A 23838-nucleotide genomic window follows, 5' to 3' on the forward strand; every position below is an offset into this window, starting at 1 on the left:
GAAGTGGTTTAGCTCGTCTGGTAGGCTTGTGTCACTGGGCAGCTCGCGGCTGTGCTTCCCTTTGTAGTCTGTAATAGTTTTCAAGCCCTGCCACAGAGATGACCCTGCTGGCTGCAATGGATGCAGCATGTGAGGACACCACAGTAGACGCCTGCAGAGGATGGATAAGGCATTCCAAAAGATTCTTTCCACGTTGCATTGGAAGGGAAAATATCCGGTGTGGTGTGGATGAGAATATGTGGGCTGACAGACAGGAACGTCTGGATGTGTAGAGACCGCACTAGAACAGTGCTGTGGGCAAAGTTGTGCCTTAGGGGTGGTTTCCTGTGTTTCTTTCTAATTTCGTTTTTTTTCCTTTGTGCCCCTTGGGTTGTCCAGTCTCTTTCAATCAATAACCCACATACAGTAATATGTAAATAGTACTGTTGAAATTGATATATGCCATAGAAGTGCAGCCTTGTGCATTTTCAATACAGTAACTGTCATCCAAACTGTAGCCTAAGTTTACATCAGGTAATACTGTCAAAGTACACAGTTCCATTGACAACATGCCTAAACATTTTGACAACCTTGTTCGTGAACAATGACTCAATGACTTATCATTCTGATGACACTGACATGATCATTGGCATGAATATTTACTTTTGAGAGATGTACTAAGGATTTTTAGTGACTGACTAGCTTTAGAAACATATCTATTGTATATTGCAGTTTGTACAAATTGTTCTGAGAAATGCACTTATTATTTTGCACATGTTAGGGATGATGTGAAAAATGCACCAACGCGACTGAGAAAAACTGTAATGCAGTCATCTCGGTATTCATTTGAAGCATCTTTTTATACTTCACTTGTTTGCATCAATTGCAACGACATTGGCAGTATTTGTAGTCAACTTTGTTCTGAAGTTATCGTCAGTCACATAGACAGATAAACCATGTGATTCTATGTTTAGCGGAGATCTGTTGGGTATAAAAGGGCAAAAAACATTTAACGACGCACTTCTACGAGTGGTCTGAGGCAGAAGTTAGATTACGAGCATTTTCAAGGGCAACGTTTATAACAATGGTTTTGGGAAACAGCTCGGAGATGTAATGATGCTCCTTGTAATGTAATGATGCTCCTGTAATGATGAACTTAGCCTTAAAATGCTTTTGGGAAACCGGGACCAGAGCAGTTCCTTCGCCTCCATGTTCTCATCTGTGGATGTCTCCACTCTGTGTTCACAGTTCAACTCAATGGCAATGTTCAACTGTCAGGGTTGCTGTCTGGTGGAATCTAAAGAGTATGTTTTGGTCTTTTGAAAAAAGGTCAAGGAAGGGTATGTGACTGAGGTACCACGCAATCTACCCATGTGTGCTTTATCTCCGTCTCTCTCAATCAGGCACACAGAGAGACATGCGCATGCACCCGCACACACACAGTTTCTGGTCTGGAGGACATCTACTACCTCAGGAAACATAGGGAAATGAAAACACATGATTTTATTAATGTGAGTGGGGACCATCTTTGTGCTTATAGCATGTCGATATCCATGGCTGAGTCTGATAATAACATTGGACTTGATATTAAAATGAAGGACTTTTCAATAAGAACCCATTCTGATGTATTTCCGAGGCTTGTGCAAAAGCGAAGAGAAATAAACCATCAAAATAAAAAGGATGACTATCTTACTGATGCAACCGAATCACGAAGGATTACGCAAAATGACCCAATTGGAAATGGGAAAGTAAAAAAATAAAGAACACAAAAGAACACCAGCACTGACATGGTCATTCTTTAACGCAGTATGGGGTGAGAGAGTGAGAAAGAAAGAAAGAAAGAAAGAAAGAAAGAAAGAAAGAAAGAAAGAAAGAAAGAAAGAAAGAAAGAAAGAAAGAAAGAAAGAAAGAAAGAAAGAAAGAAAGAAAGAAAGAAAGAAAGAAAGAAAGAAAGAAAGAAAGAAAGAAAGAAAGAAAGAAAGAAAGAAAGAGATGGGGAGGGGGGCAGCGAGAGAGTGAGAGATGGAAAGAGAAAGAGACAATGCTTAGTCTAAAATGTATGTTTTTATTTAAGCCTCTTATACTCTGTGGCAGTATCCTGCACCCCCCCCCCCCCCCCCAGCTGGCTTCAAAGGGGCAGAATGTAAAAAATAGATAATATTGAAATAGCCACCCAAAGAGGGGAGGGGTTAGCAATCCTCAATCCCACTCCAATCATAGAGAAATTAGAGACCACAAAAGGAGAGAGAACCAGAGTCTCGACATATAAAGATCATACTGTACACACATCCAAACAGAGAGATACAGAGAGTGAGAGAGAGAGAGAGTGAGAGAGAGAGAGAGAGAGAGAGAGAGAGAGAGAGAGAGAGAGAGAGAGAGTGAGAGACTGCAACATTTGAAGGTGTTCATATGTATTTAGGTACACTATTCAGTAGTCACATTTGTGGAAACATTTCCTTAAGTGGTTTATGGTTTATATCCTAGGGTATGTAGTCCCACACACTCAAGACTGCTGTCTCATAAGATCCCTCTTCGATTTAGCATAGTGTTTTAGTCAGCACATTGTGCGTTCTCAACCATATCCTCATATCCTGGAGAACAGGCCTCTCCTGCAGTATGCTAATCAACAGTACTCAGCCAGGGCTCATGAACACACACACACACACACACAACCTTTTCTGAAGTATGGTAATCCACAATTCCACAATAGTCAGGTTATGGGGAATAGCAGTCAAGAACACTGTTTGTATCTGATTGTGGTTCAGATCAAACAGTTCTTATTGGTTAGCCCTACAGTGCTGTTATTGACCAGTGGATGTCAGTCAGGTGTGCAATGCTATCCCACTGGATGAACTGCAACACTAAAACACTAAAATGTTATTTTAACCGTGCAAAGAAAAGGAAAGAACAGAAACACTCTAAATGACCTCACTGACCAGTAATAGCAAAATAATTGCAACCAAGCTGCCACCATCTTGCATGAAAATATTATTTTCTGTTTAAAATTAACAAGGGAGTGAGAATCCTGTGGCCATCATTTAGTCCCAAAACAGCATTGCCCTCTCTCTCTCTCTTTTTCTCTCTGCCGCTCTCTCTTTGCAGCTCTTTCTTTCACACACACACACACACACGCACACGAACACACACACACACACCTGCCACATCCTATTTACCGAGGCCTCTACTGTTGCCCGTTCCCCTTTCTCAGTTAGTTGTGGTTGTCATTTGTGCTTATAGTGTTGATATTTTTCTTTTCACCCTCCTCTCATGATGTGAGACCCTGTACTGACACTGAAAAAATATATTACAGAGCTTATCTTTTTCACACCCTTGATGTACACATGTTGATTGGTGAGTTAATCCACTGTTGCATGATGGAACAGAGATGGGCAGTATTTATGTTACATGTTTTTGAAATAAGTATTTCAATTACTTTTAAGTATTTTATCATTTGTATTTAACTGGCATGAACTACAATGCAATGCATTATGTTATAAGTTACACTATTTCAAAATATAAAATACTTCTCTATACCATTTTATAGCAGCTCACAATTTCGTGGCCACCTATCACCCCAAATGTCCTGCAATGGTGTCAGAAGTGTGATGGCATTATGATGTGATAAAAGCGTCTGCTAAATTATTATTAATGTTATGTGAAAATGAACACTTGCAAAGCACACTGGGTATTAGTCTAATTATCTCCATCCCCAAACAAGGCCAAATTTGATTACAATACAAATTATTTGGACAATACGATTTAAAAGAAAATTGGTTCAGTGGGTACTGACGGAATATAGGGCTAAGGGAACGTAAGGCTGGGGGAACATACAGTACCAGTCAAAAGTTTGGACACACCTACTCATTCAAGGTGTTTTCTTTATTTGTACTATTGGGGATTGTGGAGGCCAGGTCATCTGATGCAGCACTCCATCACTCTCCTTCTTGGTAAAATAGCCCTTACACAGCCTGGAGGTGTGTTGGGTCATTGTTCTGTTGAAAAACGAATGATAGTCCCACTAAGCCCAAACCAGATGGGATGGCGTATCGCTGCAGAATGCTGTGGTAGCCGTGCTAGTTAAGTGTGCCTTGAATTCTAAATAAATCACAGACGGTGTCACCAGCAAAGCACCCCCACACCATAACACCTCCTCCTCCATGCTTTACAGTGGGAACAACACATGCGGAGATCATCCGTTCACCCACACCGCGTCTCACAAAGACACAGCGGTTGGAACCAAAAATCTCAAATTTGGACTCCAGACCAAAGGACACATTTCCACCGGTCTAATGTCCATTGCTCGTGTTTCTTGGCCCAGGCAGGTCTCTTCTTATTATTGGTGTCCTTTAGTAGTGGTTTCTTTGCAGCAATTTGACCACGAAGGCCTGATTCACAGTCCCCTCTGAATAGTTGATGTTGAGATGTGTCTGTGACTTGAACTCTGTGAAGCATTTATTTGGGCTGCAATTTCTGAGGCTGGTAACTCTAATGAACGTATCCTCTGCACCAGAGGTAACTCTGGGTCTTCCATTCCAGTGGCGGTCCTCATGAGAGCCAGTTTCATCATAGCGCCTGATGTGTTTTCCGACTGCACTTGAAGAAACTTTCAAAGTTCTTGACATTTTCCGTATTGACTGACCTTCATGTCTTAAAGTAATGATGGACTGTCGTTTCTCTCTTCTTATTTGAGCTGTTTTTGCCATAATATGGACTTGGTCTTTTACCAAATAGGGCTATCTTCTCTATATGTAGGTTGAGGGAACATAGGGCTGAGTGAATATAGGGCTGAGTGAATATAGGGCCCAGTGAACATTGGCTGAGGGAACATAGGGCCCAGGGAACATAGGGCTGAAGGAACATAGGTTGAGGGAACATAGGGCTGAGGGAACATAGGGCTGAGGGAACATAGGGCTGAAGTTACATAGGTTGAGGGAACATAGGGCTGAGGGAACATAGATTGAGGGAACATAGGGCTGAGGGAACATAGGCTGAGGGAACATAGAGCCCAGGGAACATAGGGCTGAGGGAACATAGGGCTGAGTGAATATAGGGCGCAGTGAACATATGTTGAGGGAATATAGGGCCCAGGGAACATAGGGCTGAAGGAACATAGATTGAGGGAACATAGGGCTAAGGGAACATACGGTTTCGTTTCTGTAAGAGATTACTAATATGACACATTGGACCTCTCTCTCTTACCCCACTCTCTCTCTCTCGCTCTCGCTCATTTCTCATTTAAGAATTAAAAATCATAGTTCAGTTCAGGTTGGAACACATGAGCTACAATAATATGGCTTTATGAATGTTATAGAGGAACCATATGATTCAGCAAATTGAATCCATTAAAATAATATCTAATATTAGAGCCATTTCCATAACTAAATCTGCTCGTCCAAAGACAAAGAATATTATCATAATCTGTAACATTTCTCTTCCCGTTATCTTCCACAGCCATTATTGTATTTGGTTGTATTATGTTCAGTTAGAGAGAAAAATGTTATCTACTTGATCAATAAGCTGTTTTTTAACCTATGACATTGTCAACAGCCAAGCATTTTCAAACATGCACAGGATACAGCTGGTCATCATGGTGGTGACGGCTGCTGCCCCCAGCCTTCATCTTGAATTAAGAATGAGTCAAATCTAGCGATGCCTTATAGTCAGACAATCCACATATAGTACTACACACAGTTAAGCTAAGCTTATATTTACACCAAACCATGAGCACAGACGTGAAGTGTCAACCTATCTGATCCAATTAACAATAGGAGGATATGCATTTTGTGGTTACTGATGTTAAATAAAACGTGTCAGCAACAGCTCAGCTCAGCACCCATTTCGGGCTGTTTGTCTCAACAGGGCGTGGGCCTCACTCCCTCTCACTCTGAGGTAATTGAATCAGAGAGAATGCGCCAGCCAGGAAGGCAAACGACGTGACAGCCAAAAATCTATGGCTTGTCCTTTGTGACCATTCCTCTTCTCTCTCCTTTGCTCTGAAATGCAGTTATCTGTTATGTGTGTAGCGCAAGGTTATTTTTAATACGAACTCACAACAAGCGAGACAAAAACAAAACAGAAACCCAACACAGCATCAGCTATTCGCACTGCGCGTAGTGGTAGACCTTATAGAGACGTAGAGCAGCAGCATCAGCTTCCAATACTCACGCTTTCCGTTTCTGGGTGATAACACAATGCTGTAATATCAACAGAACTGATACACGTACTGTAGAGACCCTGTGTTTATAAGTGCGAATATCGACTCTGTCACTTCAGCATGCTTTTGTGGCACAGTCGTTGGCGCACAGGGCTATGGGCCAGAAGGTTGAGGGTACGAGCCGCATTCCCTGACCGTTTCATTACAATACTAATGTTCCACCCCATCCTCTCACATCCACCTGTATTCCCCTCTCCGCCCTCCATCCCTCAGTATTGAGCGATCGAGAAGATACCCGCTCTGCGCGGACGCCCTTCAATGCTCCGTCGACGGGTTTGTTGTCTTACCTGCAGCCTGGAGGAGTGAGGGAGTGGAAGGTGGAGAGGGAGAACATCTCAGCCCTGTCCGCCATCTTCCTCCAAAAACGACTCGAAGTGACTGCAGAGAATCACTGAGGGACCACAGTCCACTCACAACCGCGGAGCGCGCTACAGACAGACGCAGTCACGGACAGCCCGGTTTCTCTCGCTCTCCCTCCCTCTATCCTACCGCCACGCTGTTACAGATCCCCCTGGCCTCGACCTAGTCAAATCAGATACGCGTACTCAGCATCACCATCAAATATACCTTGAGCTGCTATCCACTCTACAGCCCGGAAATGGCAGAGAACAGAGAAAAAGAACAACACTGCGGTAATCACAGAAAAAAGTCCTATCTTCTCCCGATGCAGCCAGACCAGCCACATAACCCGCAGTCCGCTTCCTGCCTTGCCAAATGTCTGCCGCTGTGATGATGCATATGACACGAAGCGGCGGTAGGCCAGCGGTGCACAGAGGGAGGGGGAGGCAGGGGGGAGGGGGTGTTGGTGGAGACGGCAGACCCAATGCCATCCGTCTCTAACGTTAACGGGAAAGGGAAAGAGCTTGCAGAGCAGTGATTTAGTACATGAGTGTGGGCAGAGCAGACAGAGGGAAAGGCAATGTGGATAAGTGGACCAATTCTGCTCTCTGGCAACAATCATAAACCAAAAAGACCCACCGCTATTATAGGTTATGTCACGAATAGGAACAGTAGGAAAACATGCTTTTCCATTCAAGGTCAAACCCAGATTATAGCAACAAAATATATTAAATGGTCTTGTCATGTGATTGGCGATATCGTTCATTCTCGACTGGAGAGGGTGGGTGGGTGGTAGCCTGTGCATGTGATAAGATATTTAACCTCCTGCTAAGGGGTCCATAGAGCACCATGCCTCTACTACATAAAATGACAGGCGGGATCGTTTTTTAATAACACTAAAATGTGGAATGTCTTAACTGCCATACAATACTTGTTTGTGAAAGCTTTGCCATGAAAACTATAGTTTGACAAAGCTGTGATTGCAGGGAATAGACCTAAATGTTAGCTCAATAATACCGCCATTGACAATGGGGATTGGGGCTGTATGTCTCATCGACGCTCTAAACGCCACGAGGAGCTGTTCAGTTGCTTGGGTGCTGAATTCTAGTTCTAGTATTCCGCCCCATGTGGTCAAACTAAGCATTTACCGATTAGGGAAATGACAGAATTACCCTGTGCTTCAAGGAGATCCACCACATGTGGGTGCCCTAACACCTCAACAGATTATTCATCTGGTCTTGTTAAAAAAAGTTTAAAATAGCACCCTGCTTTCCTTTATACACTTCATTCCTTCCTATATACATTCATACACACATAATTAGGGCTCATGTGAATTGTCTGAGGTCATCCCTTTATACTGATCTGAGAGCACATGTTGGTAACATTGGAGAACAGGCTACAAGGAGACTCATTCAAGCTGACAAATGCAACATCAGTACTATTATGGTCTAATATGGTATTTGTTATGAGCATAATAATAAGTTACTTTTGGAAACAGAGTTGTGCATTTGATTAATATGCCTAGGTCTTTTTTTATCTGTTCAGCACCTAAACTAGTGCATTGCTTTAGTCTTTCACTAATTAATGCACAATATCAACAGCAGGAATGAAGACACAGACGATGATGAACCATCAACTATGTTTATTTCAATGGGCATGCCAATGGCAGGTTCTGAATTTATTACACAACCTTCTCCGTGATAAAGATGGGACCAAGCTGAACATCTCCCTCCCATATATCTGAGGAGAGAGCAGACAAAAGGACAGGAGAGTCATTACACATATCCAAAAGCAGCCTTCAGCAGCTGGACAATACAAAGACAGCTAGGTTAAGAACATCAATATCCACTCAATATCCACTCACATAATTATTAAGTGGTGAATAAAACATTTTCAAAAATGGCTTTTAGGGGCAGCAAACAGTGAGCAGATTTTGACCTTTCAGAAATTCAAACATTCTCTGCAAGTATTTTTGAAGTTTCCACGTTGTCAATGTTTGTCACATTGTTGTTATCTTAAAAAGCAGGCCTTTGTTGCCTCATACGTACTTGCTGGTTTTTGGTGTTTGGTGGTATCGCGTCCCTTCCTGTTACTACAGGTGGAGTCACAGCAGCCACACACTCCATCATTCCCACCAGCCTCCCTCCACCTGTTAACAAACTGCAGCTTTAGGGATACATTCAATCAAACCAGCATTGCATTATTGACGTAACATAAATATACCTTTCATGTATCGCATAACATACACTTTGTCAAAGTATAAACATTTATTTCATTAATGTAACATGTATTTGACCCAGGTGTAGAACGTACACACTTACGTATTAATGAGGGAGCAGGCCTTGTACTCAAAATCAATGGGGTAGGCAATTGTGGTTGCCTTCAGGTGACAGGTAATAAAGATCTGTTGGGATTTACCAAGAACATGGCCATTGTTACAGTGGCCACTATGACAATTAAAGCATAGGATAAATACACAATAAAACAATTATGTATCATGTGATATGTTTCCGTGTTATTTGTTAGTATTCTTTCTGCTTGTCTGCATAACTGCTCCGTGAGGGATAAATAAAGTAGTATTGAACTGAATGAATTAACTCACCGCGTCGAGCGGAATGGGATAATCTGAAGCAGTCTGAACAGGTGTCTTTGTTTTCTGCGGAAAAATTGGGTCACTCCCCCTCTGGCTCTGGAACCTGAAAGCCTCCACCTGGAACTGCAGCTTGTAGTCTGCGGAACGAGGTATGAACTGGGAGTGGGAACCTGTCACCTTGGCATCGATCAGACACCTGTGGGGGCAAAGATGGTGCATGGGCAGGGGCAGGGCAAGCATTAGCTGGGCTCACATTTAACAACATGACAGTCAGTGTACTCATTAAACTGCCCTGGTTGCCTGCACAACTCAAGAACGTGTTAGCCCTCTGCGCTAAAGCCTAAGCATTAGATGTTGCTCCGTCAAGTTTACTCATCACACTAGCACAGTTCACCGAACCCCCTCCGCTACTAATCCTACTAGAGCCAGTTTCCTGGACAGATCTTAAATTACATCACGAATAGGCTTCTTACATTAATCCAGAATAAAAAATTAATTTTTGAAACATTGCTTAACTTCAGATTACTGTCTTCTAGATCTAGACCGTGGAGTCCTTGATCGTGTTGCCCTACTCAGACGTTGAATGCGTCAACCAATGACAGATTGCTATAACATATTATGTGGTTAGCTGATATGTAAAATACCTATCCAAGCATTGTAACATCAAGTATGCGTCAGCAACATCTTAGGGGAACATGACTCTTGACAGAGGCTGCACAATTCTGATCTAAGGCCCAATTATTGGCAAAATAGCTGATCTGATTGATCAAAAGACCAATTAGTGGAAAGATATCAGAATTGCGCTGCATGTGTAAACGCAGCATAATTAGATGAACTATGTGCAGGTGGTTATGACCTGAGGTTGCTTCAGAAGCCTGGTATGCACCACACATATTCAAGCATTGTATGTATGAGCACAGACTGGGGCAAACAAGTAAAATAAAATAATGCAGAAGATAAAAGCAAACATTGCAGTTAATAAAATATTACCCCATAACAATATTATTCTGCAACAGATAGCCAAGAAAGTTTGGACAACCATTTAATGCAAGTGAAATCAATTACCTAATTCTGGAATAACTCACTTGGAAAAGGAACACTCCACTTTAACTTTAAACTGTCAGGGAAAGCAGGAAACCTATATTGCCATTGACACAGTGCATTATTCTGAAGCTAAACCTGCCTCCTTCTTGGTTTAGTTTATACCCTCATTTAGACCTGGACTAGCTCAAATGTTCTTTGTAGAAATCAGACTGTTTAATCCAGATTAGTTCAAGTCTATGACTATTTTAAACCATGTTTGAGAAATAACATTTTCATTAGTCCAGTTTAAAAGTGTATTTAAATCCAAGATTAGGCTTAATCTCTGTCTGCGAAACCACTCCTAGTGTTGACTGAACCCCCTCCCATACTTACCCATGATTCTCAATGAAGGCGTATCTAGGATTGGCGTTCATGTTGGGTTCCAGGGTGGCCACACAGCTGTCCACAAAGATACGCAGGGGGACGTGGAAGTACTGCATGACAGAGGCCTCGATGTTCACCATATCACCCAGCACGTACATGTTACCAGCCCTCTCATACTGCCAGTCAGCTGCCAAGAGAAGTTGTAACATTACATTTGCCATTGATACAAACATTATCGAAATTAACAGATGAAGTCTACTCCTGATCTAAAATGTACACTGAATTAAGAATTTCAATAGAACTCGATGGAGAATCTCTACTGAAAGTGCTTTTTAGTCCAGGAAAAATCTGGGTCAGGGATATTGGCTTTTTAGTGTGGACCCTCTCTACACTGCATCTTTACCCACCAGTCATGAGCCTCATGGAAAAGTACAGGAGTTCCTCTGCATACTTAGCAGCGGAGAAAGGGGTCCAGGTTGGGATCAGGGCCAGGCTGCTCACGTTGTGTTTCCTGGAGGAGAGGCATTGTTTAACAGATCTTATTTGTAAATGTGTTGTACGTCTGTATAGAAATCACCATACCTGTTTTTAATATTAATTGTGTTTCAAACTAAGAAGCTGAAAGCCAAATAAATGTCCCACTGTGGGTGTGGTGAACGTATGATAACTTTAATGCTAGTGTAACAGTGTAGTGGGGTCCTGTATTCACCTGCAACTAGAGACTCAATTCAATCAAACCTGCAATGTAATACATATATCTCTTTTGACAACTTAATTCTGCAGTCAGTAGTTTGTAAAAAATAGTATATATATTAAACAGATTAAAAATTGCTATAGTGGGATGGGGCTACCCTGGGTTGAGATTAATTCCTGAAATACTTCCAGTGTGCTTGATTTATCTTATACTACATGATGGGTGGGCAGGATTGGTACTTTTGGAACTGTTTCATTAGTTCCGTTGTGGCGGGCAAGCTAAATCAGGCTGTACTATTTGGACCTAGGTCTGCTTCTCCCACCTTGGATAGTGACATTCAATGTTGATCATAGCTTCATTTGTCCTGATGAGGGGGGTGTTTGCCAGAGGTTTGGGTTTGTAATTTAGAGTGAAGATATAGATGAGGGAGCTGGTAGTCATCTGAGAAACAATCACAACAATGTTAATACATTCACAAATGTAATTACAATATAGACCAATTTACTGTGGACAGGACTATAACATTTTAAAAAATCATTAAACCATTTGTTCAGGTAAATTGACAACTAATTGCCATGTACAATAATGCCCTACATATAATATAAATACCTGGGCTTGGATTTTTTTGTTGTTGACACTTAGCACCCATTTGTGGTTATAATTATTCCTTTTTCTTTTCAAATAATATAAATACAGTTCATTATTATCATTATCATCATTATAACACATACCCTTAGTTGGCTGCCACATGCCTGCAGTGCAGACTCAAAGATGAGCACCTGGTTGACATTGTCAAATCCAGTGATAGCGCAGTCTCCCAAAGTGAGGTCTTCTAGCTGGATCAACTGGCCGATCCCCAGCAGGTCGTGCTTTGCTTCCACGTGGACCATGTTCTCCCTACACTCAGCCGCCACTGAATTGGCAGCCACTGGGGTTCTCGCCTCTGAGCTCCCAACAACCTTGGGTTCTGGCTTTGGGTCCAGAGGATAGGTCCAATCCAGTGGTGTCTCAAACGTCTGCTTAGCCTGGGTGGGGTCTTTTGGTGGGGGCCTCGGCTTCTGATTCAGTGGTTGATAAGGCTGCTGAGGCTGCTGAGGCTGCTGAGGCTTGCGTCTGGAGGGTTGCTGCCCTGGTTTAGCTAAGGGTGGCCAAGACTGAGCGTCACACAGACAGCCAAGCATGGCCACTGCCACGAGACAAACTACACTCCACTTCATCGCCATGGCTTCACAACAAGAACTGATCAGCAATGTTCACTGGATGCTGTGAAGAGGATGAAGGAGTTGAGGCCACTTTTATAATGGATTGAGCGCTGTTTACTTATTGGAAACCCGCCCCCTCCTCATTTGAACATTCCCTATCAGCTCTGAGGAGTCAAGGTTTTAGCCAATCAAAGGATGTGGCTGATGGTCCTTTAATAGCAGACTATTCAAAGCAACTTCTTTATGCCAAATATTAAGTAATGTTATATTATCAAAAACATTTAAGAGTTTCAAGAATTTTGTTGTTAAACACCACTTTTTATATATATGAACAAATACAAGTCTATATCATGATTAAATGAAAGAAACACACTAACCTTTCATTAATTCTTAAAAAAAAGAGAAACTTCTGGTTACCATTAAATAATTTGAGATAATGTTGCATTTATTGACTGTAAGAGTGAAAAACATTTTACACACCTGAAGTCATGTTACATTCACATGGGGGTAGATTAAGTGAACGCGAAGCAGACTGCCTCGGTGAATGACCTCTCACACTGTGTATACTTGCAGAATTGACATTTATTGACATGCTGCGTGTCGGTCAGTAAGACCTCTGTCAAGGCCACAGTCGAACACACACAAGATCAACACAGGAGACTGCCCACTGGCCACAAACTGGTTGAATCAACGTTGTTTCAACGTAATTTGTCAACGTATTGTGACATGGAGTATATGTGGAAAATACATTGGATTTGCAAAAAGTCATCAACTTAAACTGTTGTTTTGAGGGTAAAATTTCAACCACAGGATTATGTCATCATGGTAACCAATTTTCAACATCCAATTATTTTCAGCCTACGTTTCGTTTTCAGGGCTGGGTTTTATTTGAATGTTACCACCCACCAGCATGGCATTGTTTATTAATCAGAAAGAGCTGCAAATGTATTCCTCTTCATGACTGAGATGAGCCAAACAGTCTTGTGTCCACTTGGCCGCCTGAGCCATGGAGCAAATATAAATAGAGAGTGCAAACCTATGTTTTTTCAGCCCTACTTTTTAATTATCATAATCCACTGGATAATTTGTCAATTTTCACTTATTTTTTTGGTAGTCTGTTTGAAGAAAGTATACACTGAGTCTACAAAACATTACGAACACCTGCTCTTTCCATAACAAAGACTGATCAGGTGAATCCAGGTGAAATCTATGATCCCTTATTGATGTCACTTGTTAAATCTACTTCAATCAGTGTAGATAAAGGGGAGGATACAGGTTAAAGAAGGATTGTTAAGCCTTGAGACAATCGAGACATGGATTGTGTATCTGTGCCATTCAGAGGGTGAATGGGCAAGGCAAAAGATTTAAGTGCCTTTGAACTGGGTATGGTAGTAGGTGCCAGGCTCACCGGTTTGTGTCAAGAACTGCAATGCTTTTGGGTTTTTCACGCTCAACAGTTTCCCGTGTGTATCAAGAATGGTCCACCACCCAAAGGACATCCAGCCAACTTGACATAACTGTGGGAAGCATTGGAATCAAAATGGGCCAGCATCCCTGTGGAACGCTTTCGAAACCTTGAAGAGTCCATGCCCTGACGAATTGAGGCTGTTCTGAGGGCAAAAGCCGCTCCCCCCGTCGCCCCACAATGAATGGTTTTGACCCCTTAAGTTTTGCTTCACTACATGCTCCACTACTTTGATTGGTGAAATGTCAGCTAGAAACCACAGGTGTCTATCCAGATAATGAAAAGGCACCCGCGAAAGAAAATTCAAGGAACTTAGTTACTTGTCATTTGTGATGTGCATGATCATGAGAAAAGTCATTGTAGCCTATCATTTCACTTCCCCTGTGAGAGCCATGTACACAGGCTGACTTGGCTTTGCTGTACCGCAGCCGGAGACTGCTAGCATCCTACTGTACATACAAATGGTGCACCATGTCCATTACAATATAGAAAAACGCATATCAGCTACTGTATCTATCAATAGTTATCCATATTACCCAAGCTTCATCTTATTCTTTCTAACTATTTCTGTGGTGGACTTGCGGCCGCAATTTATGGAAGATGCCTAAACCTTGGAGTTAACAATAGATGGCAAATTCAAAGATAGGCCAGTGGTTTCAATCTGTGGCAAAGTTTTCTTTAAATCAATGCTTATGCCAACTGGCTAAACTTTTGAATACGGTGTAGTAAAACAAAAAGCAACACCTGATAACATTAGCTAGCTAGATAAGGTTAGCATGCTATCTAGCTACACTGACAGCTGTCAGTGCCCTATTTGCTGATGTTTATCAACTCCATGTGGAAATTCCCACACCCGATTCACAAATATGTATAATTAGCCTTCGTAATTCTTCGGGGGTGGAACCTAAACTCGCATTTCCTCTCTATGACAGGAAATTGTGTTGAAATAGTGGCGGAATCTTCCTCTGGGGGAGGATCCTTTAATTCCAGTTTGTCTACAAATTAATAATTTATATGTTGGATTCACATCTCCATCTCAACCAACATTTTTAAAAGTATAGGACTAAATCAAATCAAACTTGAAATGCACTTTAAATAAAGTTTGATTTGGTTTAGTCCTATTCTTCAAATGTTGATATTTGGTTGCGATGTCAACCAAACACAATTCATTATTACTTTTGTAATACCGTTAATAGCCTAATGTTAAGGCTATCTTATAAACTAATGTAAGAGTATTTATTCAACCTTAAAATGAGTAACACATCCATGGCCACATTTTGAGGTTACTGTTACTTCAGAAAGTATTTCATACACCTTGACTTATTCCACATGTTGTTGTGTTACAGCCTGAATTCAAAATGGATTAAATATAATACCTTTTTAACCATCTACACACAATACCCCATAATAAAAAAGTTAAAACATGTTTTAGATTTTTTTGCAAATGTATTGAAAATGAAATACAGAAATATCTGATTTACATAGGTGTTCACAACCCTGAGTCAATAGTTTGTAGAAACACCTTTGGCACCGATTAGTCTTTCTGGGTAAGTCTCTAAGAGCTTTCCACATCTGGATTGTGCAACATTCGCCCATTATTCTTTTCAAAATTCTTCAAGATGTCAAATTGGTTGTTGATCATTGCTAGCCAACCATTTTCAGGTCTTGCCATAGATGTTCATGTAAATTTAAATCAAAATTGTAACTTGGCCACTCAGGAATATTCACCGTCTTCTTGGTAACCAACTCCAGTGTAGATCTGGCCTTGTGTTTTAGGTTATTGTCCTGCTGAAAGGTGAATTAATCTCCCAATGTCTAGTGGAAAACAGACTGAACCAGGTATTCCTCAAGGATTTTGCCTGTGATTAGCATACATATTTTATCCTGAAAAACTCCCCAGTCTTTAACGATTACAAGCATACCCATAACATGATGCAGCTACCACTATGCTTGAAAATATGGAGAGTGGTGCTCAGTAATGCGTTGAATTGGATTTGCCCCAAACATAACACTTGGTATTCAGGCCAAAAAGCTAATTGCTTTGCCAATATTTTTGCAGTATTACTTTAGTGCCTTGTTGCAAACAGGATGAATGTTTTGGAATATTTTGATTCTGTACAGGCTTTCTTCTTTTCACTCTGCCAATTAGGTTAGTATTGTGGGTAACTACAATGTTGTTGATCCATCCTCAGTTTTCTCCTATCACAGCCATTAAAATCTGTAACTATTTAAATGTCAGATTTTTTTTTACTGCTCGACTGAGGGACCTTACAGATAATTAATTGTATCTGTGGGGTACAGAGATGAGGTAATCATTCAAAAATCAGAGATGAGGTAATCATTCAAAAATCATGTTAAACACTGTTTGTCACGATCGTCATACGAAGCAGACCAAGGCGCAGCGTGATATGAGTACATACTTTATTATAATTCACCACACGAACAAAAACAACTAAACGATACGTGAAGTCCTCGGTAACATACACAAACCTACACGGAACAAGATCCCACAAAAGACAATTGCACAATAGGCTGCCTAAGTATGGTTACCAATCAGAGACAACAAGCAACAGCTGATTCACATTGCCTCTGATTGAGAACCACCCCGGCCAACATAGAAACACATAAACTAGATTGTGAACATAGAACACAACACATAGACACTACACACCCTGGGATCAACATAAAAGAGTCCCTAGAGCCAGGGCGTGACAGTACCCCCCCCCCAAAGGCGCGGACTGCGACCGCGCTAACATAAACCCAACAGGGGAGGGGCCGGGTGGGCATTCCTCCTCGGAGGCGGATCCGGCTCCGGGCGTGACCACCACCCTCTAACAACCCCCCCGTAGCGCCCCTGGTCTGGTCTGGCCCCGCTGGCTGGAGCTGGACATCGGTGGAGCGGAATGCTTAGGCTCCGGTGTGGAGCAGCTGACCGGTACCTGACCAGGCACCGGTGAAACAGGCTCGACTGACGACGCGCACCACAGGCTTGGTGCGGGGAGCAGGAATGGGCCGGACCGGGCTGACGACGCGCATCCCTGGCTTGGTGCGGGGAGCAGGAATGGGCCGGACCGGGCTGACGATGCGCACCACAGGCTTGGTGCGGGGAGCAGGAGTGGGCCAGACCGGGCTGACGACGCGCACCCCTGGCTTGGTGCGGGGAGCAGGAACGGGCCGGACCGGGCTGGCGACGCGCACCATAGGCTTGGTGCGGGGAGCAGGAACAGGCCGGGCCGGGCTGGCGACGCGCACCATTGGCTTGGTGCGAGGGGCAGGAACAGTCCGGGCCGGGCTGGCGACGCGCACCATTGGCTTGGTGCGAGGGGCAGGAACAGGCCGGGCCGGGCTGGCGACGCGCACCATTGGCTTGGTGCGAGGGGCAGGAACATGCCGGGCCGGGCTGGCGACGCGCACCATTGGCTTGGTGCGAGGGGCAGGAACAGGCCGGGCCGGGCTGGCGACGCACACCATTGGCTTGGTGCGAGGGGCAGGAACAGGCCGGGCCGGGCTGGCGACGCGCATCATTGGCTTGGTGCGAGGGGCAGGAACAGGCCGGGCCGGGCTGGCGACGCGCACCATTGGCTTGGTGCGAGGGGCAGGAACAGGCCGGGCCGGGCTGGCGACGCACACCATTGGCTTGGTGCGAGGGGCAGGAACAGGCCGCGCCGGGCTGGCGACGTGCATCACAGGCTTGGTGCGAGGGACAGGAACAGGCCGGACCGCACTGGGAACACACACCACTGGCCTTATACGGGGATCAGGAACGGGCCGGACCGGACTGGTAACACACTTCAGTACCTCTCGCCGTGCCTCTACACTTTCCTTCCCTCTAATGACCAATGGCCCCCGTAACCTGGTGGCCTTCTCTCCATGTCCACAAACTCGCCCTTTATCTGCCTCCAGCAGCCCCGTCGTCCATGCCATGTGCCCCCCCAAAAAAAATTATTGGGGGTGCCTCTCGCCTGTCCGACGACGACCCGGTTGGCGCCGCTTCTCCTCTCCTGCCTGGGTCTCCCCTTTCATCGCCCTCCGGTAACGGACAGCCTCCTCCTCCGTAATCTGCCCCCAACCGAGGAGGACATCCACTAACGTTACCGCCTGCGTGTGCTCCTGGACACGCTGCTTGGTCCAGTATTGGTGGGATCTTCTGTCACGATCGTCATACGAAGCAGACCAAGGCGCAGCGTGATATGAGTACATACTTTATTATAATTCACCACACAAACAAAAACAACAAAACGATACGTGAAGTCCTTGGTAACATACACAAACCTACACGGAACAAGATCCCACAAAAGACAATTGCACAATAGGCTGCCTAAGTATGGTTTCCCAATCAGAGACAACAAGCAACAACTGATTCACATTGCCTCTGATTGAGAACCACCCCGGCCAACATAGAAACACATAAACTAGATCGTGAACATAGAACACAACACATAGACACTACACACCCTGGCTCAACATAAAAGAGTCCCTAGAGCCAGGGCGTGACACTGTTATTGCACACAGTAGCCATAACAAAGAGGTTGAATACTTATTGACTCAAGACATTTAAGCTTTTCATTTTTAATTCATTTGTATAAAATTCTAAAAAATATCATTTCACTTTGACATTATGGGGTATTGTGTGTAGACCAGTGACGAAAAAATCTAAATGTAATCTATTTTACATTCATGCTGTAGCCTGTAACACAACAAAATGTGGAAAAAGTCAAGGGGTGTGAATACTTTTTGAAGGCACTGAAAATGTCATCCTATGTAATCATAGAAAGCCTGCATGTTCAAGATAGCATGTAATGGTCGCAGGTCTGTTGAGATCTTCACAATTGCTATAGTAGCATAATATGCAAAGAATCGCAAACAGCATCGATCAATTACACTATGTATAAGCGGACACATGGAATAGTTTTTAAGATGGTCATACCATGGATAATTTAGCTATTTGATTTTGAATTTTAGAACCCCTATAGGTATAACAAAAAAAAAATTAAAAAATGATTTGATAAAATATTGAATTTGGCCTTTAGTACCAAATCCCATAAACAAAAAGGTGTAATGGGTCTGCACTCAAAAAGATGTCACATAAAGCTTACTTCATTATTCCATTTGGTTTTTTCACTGCATCAGGGATAGCATAGAAGCGCATTGAATAACACATTCATAAATGGCAAAAGAAAGACAGTCAAAAAATAAATCATAAGGAATAAGGTTTTTAAGTGTCTGTCCCATATCTAGGAGATGTAAGAAAGCTCAGGAAAATAATGATATACAGTACCAGTCAAAAGTTTGGATTGACCTACTCATTCAAGGGTTTTTATTTATTTGTAGAATAATAGTGAAGATATCAAAACTCTGACACATATGGAATCATGTAGTAACCAAAAAAGTGTTAAACAAATCAAAATACACTATGGTCAAAGTTTCAGAACACCTACTCATTCAAGAGTTTTTCTTTATTTTTACTATTTTCTACATTGTATAATATAGTGAAGACATCAAAACTATTAAATAACACTTATGGAATCACGTAGTAACCAAAAAAGTTTTTAAAAAATCAAAATATATTTTATATTTGAGATTCTTCAAATAGCCACCCTTTGCCTTGATGACAGCTTTGCACACTCTTGGCATTCTCTCAACCAGCTTCATCTGGAATGTTTTTCCAACAATCTTGAAGGAGTTCCCACATATGCTGAGCACTTGTTGGCTGCTTTTCCTTCACTCTGCGGTCCGACTCATCCCAAACCATCTCAATTTGGTTGATGTCGGGGGATTGTGGAGGCCAGGTCATCTGATGCAGCACTCCATCACTCTCTTTCTTGGTAAATTGGCCCTTACACAGCCTGGAGGTGTGTTGGGTCCTTGTCCTGTTGAAAAACAAATAATAGTCCCACTAAGCCCAAACCAGATGGGATGGCGTATCGCTGCAGAATGCTGTGGTAGCCATGCTGGTTAAGTGTGCCTTGAATTCTAAATAAATCATAGACAGTGTCACCAGCAAAGCACCTCCACACCTCCTCCTCCATGCTTTACGGTGGGAAATACACATGCAGAGATCATCCGTTCACCCACACCGCGTCTCACAAAGACATGGCAGTTGGAACCAAAAATCTCAACTTTGGACACATTTCCACCGGTCTAATGTCCATTGCTCGTGTTTCTTGGCCCAAGCAAGTCTCTTCTTATTATTGGTGTCCTTTAGTAGTGGTTTCTTTGCAGCAATTCGACCATGAAGGCCTGATTTACACAGTCTCCTCTGAACAGTTGATGTTGAGATGTGTCTGTTACTTGAACTCTGAAGCATTTATTTGGGCTACAATTTCTGAGGCTGGTAACTCTAATGAACTTGTCCTCTGCAGCAGAGGAAACTCTGGGTCTTCCATACCTGTGGCGGTCCTCATGAGAGCTAGTTTCATCATAGCGCTTGATGGTTTTTGCGCTTGATGGTTTTTGCGAGAATGCCAAGAGTGTGTAAAGCTGTCATCAAAGCAAAGGGTGGCTATTTGAAATATATTTTGATTTGTTTAACACGTTTTTGGTTACTACAAGATTCCATATGTGTTATTTCATAGTTTTGATGTCTTCACTATTATTCTACAATGTAGAAAATAGTAAAAATTAAGAAAAACCCTTGAATGAGTAGGTGTGTCCAAACTTTTGACTGGTACTGTGTATTTTACCATCAAGCGCAATGATGAAACTTGCTCTCATGAGAACCTCCACAGGAAAGGAAGACCCAGAGTTACCTCTGCTGCAGAGAATAAGTTCATTAGAGTTACCAGCCTCAGAAATCGGCAATTAACTGCACCTCAGATTGCACCCCAAATAAATGCTTCACAGAGTTCAAGTAACAGACACATCTCAACATCAACTGTTCAGAGGAGACTATGTGAACTACTAAAGGACACCAATAATAAGAAGAGACTTGCTTGGGCCAAGAAACACGAGCAATGGACATTAAACCGGTGGAAATCTGTCCTTTGGTCTGATGAGTCCAAATTTTAGATATTTGGTTCCAACCACTGTGTCTTTGTGAGACGCAGAGTAGGTGAACGGATGATATCCACATGTGTGGTTCCCACCGTGAATTATGGAGGAGGAGGTGTGATGGTGCTTTGCTGGTGACACTGTCGGTAATTTATTTAGAATTCAAGGCACACTTAACCAGCATGGCTACCACAGCATTCTGCAGCAATACGCCATCCCATCTGGTTTGAGGTTAGTGGGACTATCATTTGCTTTTCAACAGGATAATAACCCAACACACCTCCAGGCTGTGTAAGGGCTATTTGACCAAGAAGGAGAGTGATGGAGTGCTGCATCAGATGACCTGGCCTCCACAGTTGGACCGCAGTCAAGGAGGGAAGGAATAGCAGTCAATAAGTGCTCAGCATATGTGGGAAATCCTTCAAGACTGTTGGAAATGCATTCCAGGTGAAGCTGGTTGAGATAATTCCAAGAGTGTGCAAAGCTGTCATCAAGGCAAAGGGTGGCTACTTTGAAAAATCTCAAATATAAAATATATTTTGATTTGTTTAACACTTTTTTGGTTACTACATGATTCCATATGTGTTCTTTCATAGTTTTGATGTCTTCACTATTATTCTACAATGTAGAATATAGTAAAAATAAAGAAAAACCCTTGAATGAGTAGGTGTGTCTAAACCTTTGACTGGTACTGTATATATATGTATATATATATATATATATATATATATATATATATATATATATATACAGTGGGGAGAACAAGTATTTGATACACTGCCGATTTTGCAGGTTTTCCTACTTACAAAGCATGTAGAGGTCTGTAATTTTTTATCATAGGTACACTTCAACTGTGAGAGACGGAATCTAAAACAAAAATCCAGAAAATCACATTGTATGATTTTTTGTAATTAATTTGCATTTTATTGCATGACATAAGTATTTGATACATCAGAAAAGCAGATCTTAATATTTGGTACAGAAACCTTTGTTTGCAATTACAGAGATCATACGTTTCCTGTATGTCTTGACCAGGTTTGCACACACTGCAGCAGGGATTTTGGCCCACTCCTCCATACAGACCTTCTCCAGATCCTTTAGGTTTCGGGGCTGTCGCTGGGCAATACGGACTTTCAGCTCCCTCCAAAGATTTTCTATTGGGTTCAGGTCTGGAGACTGGCTCCGTAAGAAGCATCTCAAGGTCCTGGAGTGGCCTACACTCCAGGACCTTGAGATGCTTCTTACGGAGCCACTCCTTAGTTGCCCTGGCTGTGTGTTTTGGGTCGTTGTCATGCTGGAAGACCCAGCCACGACCCATCTTCAATGCTCTTACTGAGGGAAGGAGGTTGTTGGCCAAGATCTCGCGATACATGGCCCCATCCATCTTCCCCTCAATACGGTGCAGTCGTCCTGTCCCCTTTGCAGAAAAGCATTCCCAAAGAATGATGTTTCCACCTCCATGCTTCACGGTTGGGATGGTGTTCTTGGGGTTGTACTCATCCTTCTTCTTCCTCCAAACACGGCGAGTGGAGTTAAGACCAAAAAGCTCTATTTTTGTCTCATCAGACCACATGACCTTCTCCCATTCCTCCTCTGGATCATCCAGATGGTCATTGGCAAACTTCAGACGGGCCTGGACATGCGCTGGCTTGAGCAGGGGGACCTTGCGTGTGCTGCAGGATTTTAATCCATGACGGCATAGTGTGTTACTAATGGTTTTCTTTGAGACTGTGGTCCCAGCTCTCTACAGGTCATTGACCAGGTCCTGCCGTGTAGTTCTGGGCTGATCCCTCACCTTCCTCATGATCATTGATGCCCCATGAGGTGAGATCTTGCATGGAACCCCAGACCGAGGGTCATTGACCGTCATCTTGAACTTCTTCCATTTTCTAATAATTGCGCCAACTGTTGTTGCCTTCTCACCAAGCTGCTTGCCTATTGTCCTGTAGCCCATCCCAGCCTTGTGCAGGTCTACAATTTTATCCCTGATGTCCTTAAACAGCTCTCTGGTCTTGGCCATTGTGGAGAGGTTGGAGTCTGTTTGATTGAGTGTGTGGACAGGTGTCTTTTATACAGGTAACGAGTTCAAACAGCTGCAGTTAAGACAGGTAATGAGTGGAGAACAGGAGGGCTTCTTAAAGAAAAACTAACAGGTCTGTGAGAGCCGGAATTCTTACTGGTTGGTAGGTGATCAAATACTTATGTCATGCAATAAAATGCAAATTAATTACTTAAAAATCATACAATGTGATTTTCTGGATTTTTGTTTTAGATTCCGTCTCTCACAATTGAAGTGTACCTATGATAAAAATTGCAGACCTATACATGCTTTGTAAGTAGGAAAACCTGCAAAATCGGCAGTGTATCAAATACTTGTTCTCCCCACTATATATTATGTTTTACACATATTTGGGTAGGCATAAAATTACCACCATACTTTCATTCATTTTTTAAAACTGGTACCAGTTACCTTTAGACGAGTCCCATGACACCGGTGGGAGCAAGTCATAGAGAAAAACGGAGACCACCATCGTGTTGATGAGAGTCTAATCTTTCCATAGTTTGTAGGCCAAACTGTTCGGACGCTACAGACGTTTTCATGAGAAGATAAATTTTCGGGATGTCTCATGGTCTGACAAATACCGCTCTAGCTCTGCCACCTTTCACTGCAGATGCGGAAGTATGACACTGGCAGATGCGGTGGATTGAGACGCATCCAACTGATATCTCTAGTTTAAACTGACAGATTTTGATGGGGATTTTTTAAATTATGTTACTTAGATTGATGCACTGGTGCATCAATCGACTAGGGGTTAAACTATATAATGAGGATTTCTATCAGCCTTATCGAGGTGTAGATTACATCTCACAATCCAGTGTTCAAACTTGTAAACAAGGCTGCATGGGAATTCTCATAATATGACTGTCATGCAGCCAATAGCAATGTTCGCTTTA

At 42.7% G+C, this 23838-nt stretch overlaps 1 protein-coding gene across 1 annotated transcript; it reads right to left on the reverse strand.

The window, feature by feature from the left end:
* Positions 1-8159: 8159 nt before the first annotated feature.
* Positions 8160-12494, reverse strand: LOC311135490 (zona pellucida sperm-binding protein 3-like). The gene is made up of 8 exons (XM_084169485.1): positions 11958-12494; positions 11549-11667; positions 10940-11043; positions 10542-10719; positions 9135-9321; positions 8854-8936; positions 8581-8681; positions 8160-8272 (listed from the first exon to the last, which is right to left on the reverse strand). The coding sequence occupies exons 1-8, from the start codon at positions 12447-12449 to the stop codon at positions 8214-8216; spliced, it is 1323 nt and encodes a 440-aa protein (XP_084025611.1). The 5' UTR covers positions 12450-12494; the 3' UTR covers positions 8160-8213.
* Positions 12495-23838: the final 11344 nt, after the last annotated feature.

This window comes from Coregonus lavaretus (assembly GCF_964263955.1).
Source record: "Coregonus lavaretus genome assembly, chromosome: 9".
Lineage (NCBI taxonomy): Eukaryota > Metazoa > Chordata > Actinopteri > Salmoniformes > Salmonidae > Coregonus > Coregonus lavaretus.

Bases quoted from the DNA above. Each gene is read 5' to 3' on its own strand.
- LOC311135490 (XM_084169485.1), bottom strand. From the start codon at position 12,449: ATGGCGATGAAGTGGAGTGTAGTTTGTCTCGTGGCAGTGGCCATGCTT. The intron at 8,937-9,134 runs GTGAGTTAATTC...AAATCCCAACAG, and splicing joins ATCCCATTCCGCTCGACGCG to ATCTTTATTACCTGTCACCT. The intron at 8,273-8,580 runs GTACGTATGAGG...CTCTCTCCTCAG, and splicing joins CAAACACCAAAAACCAGCAA to ATATATGGGAGGGAGATGTT.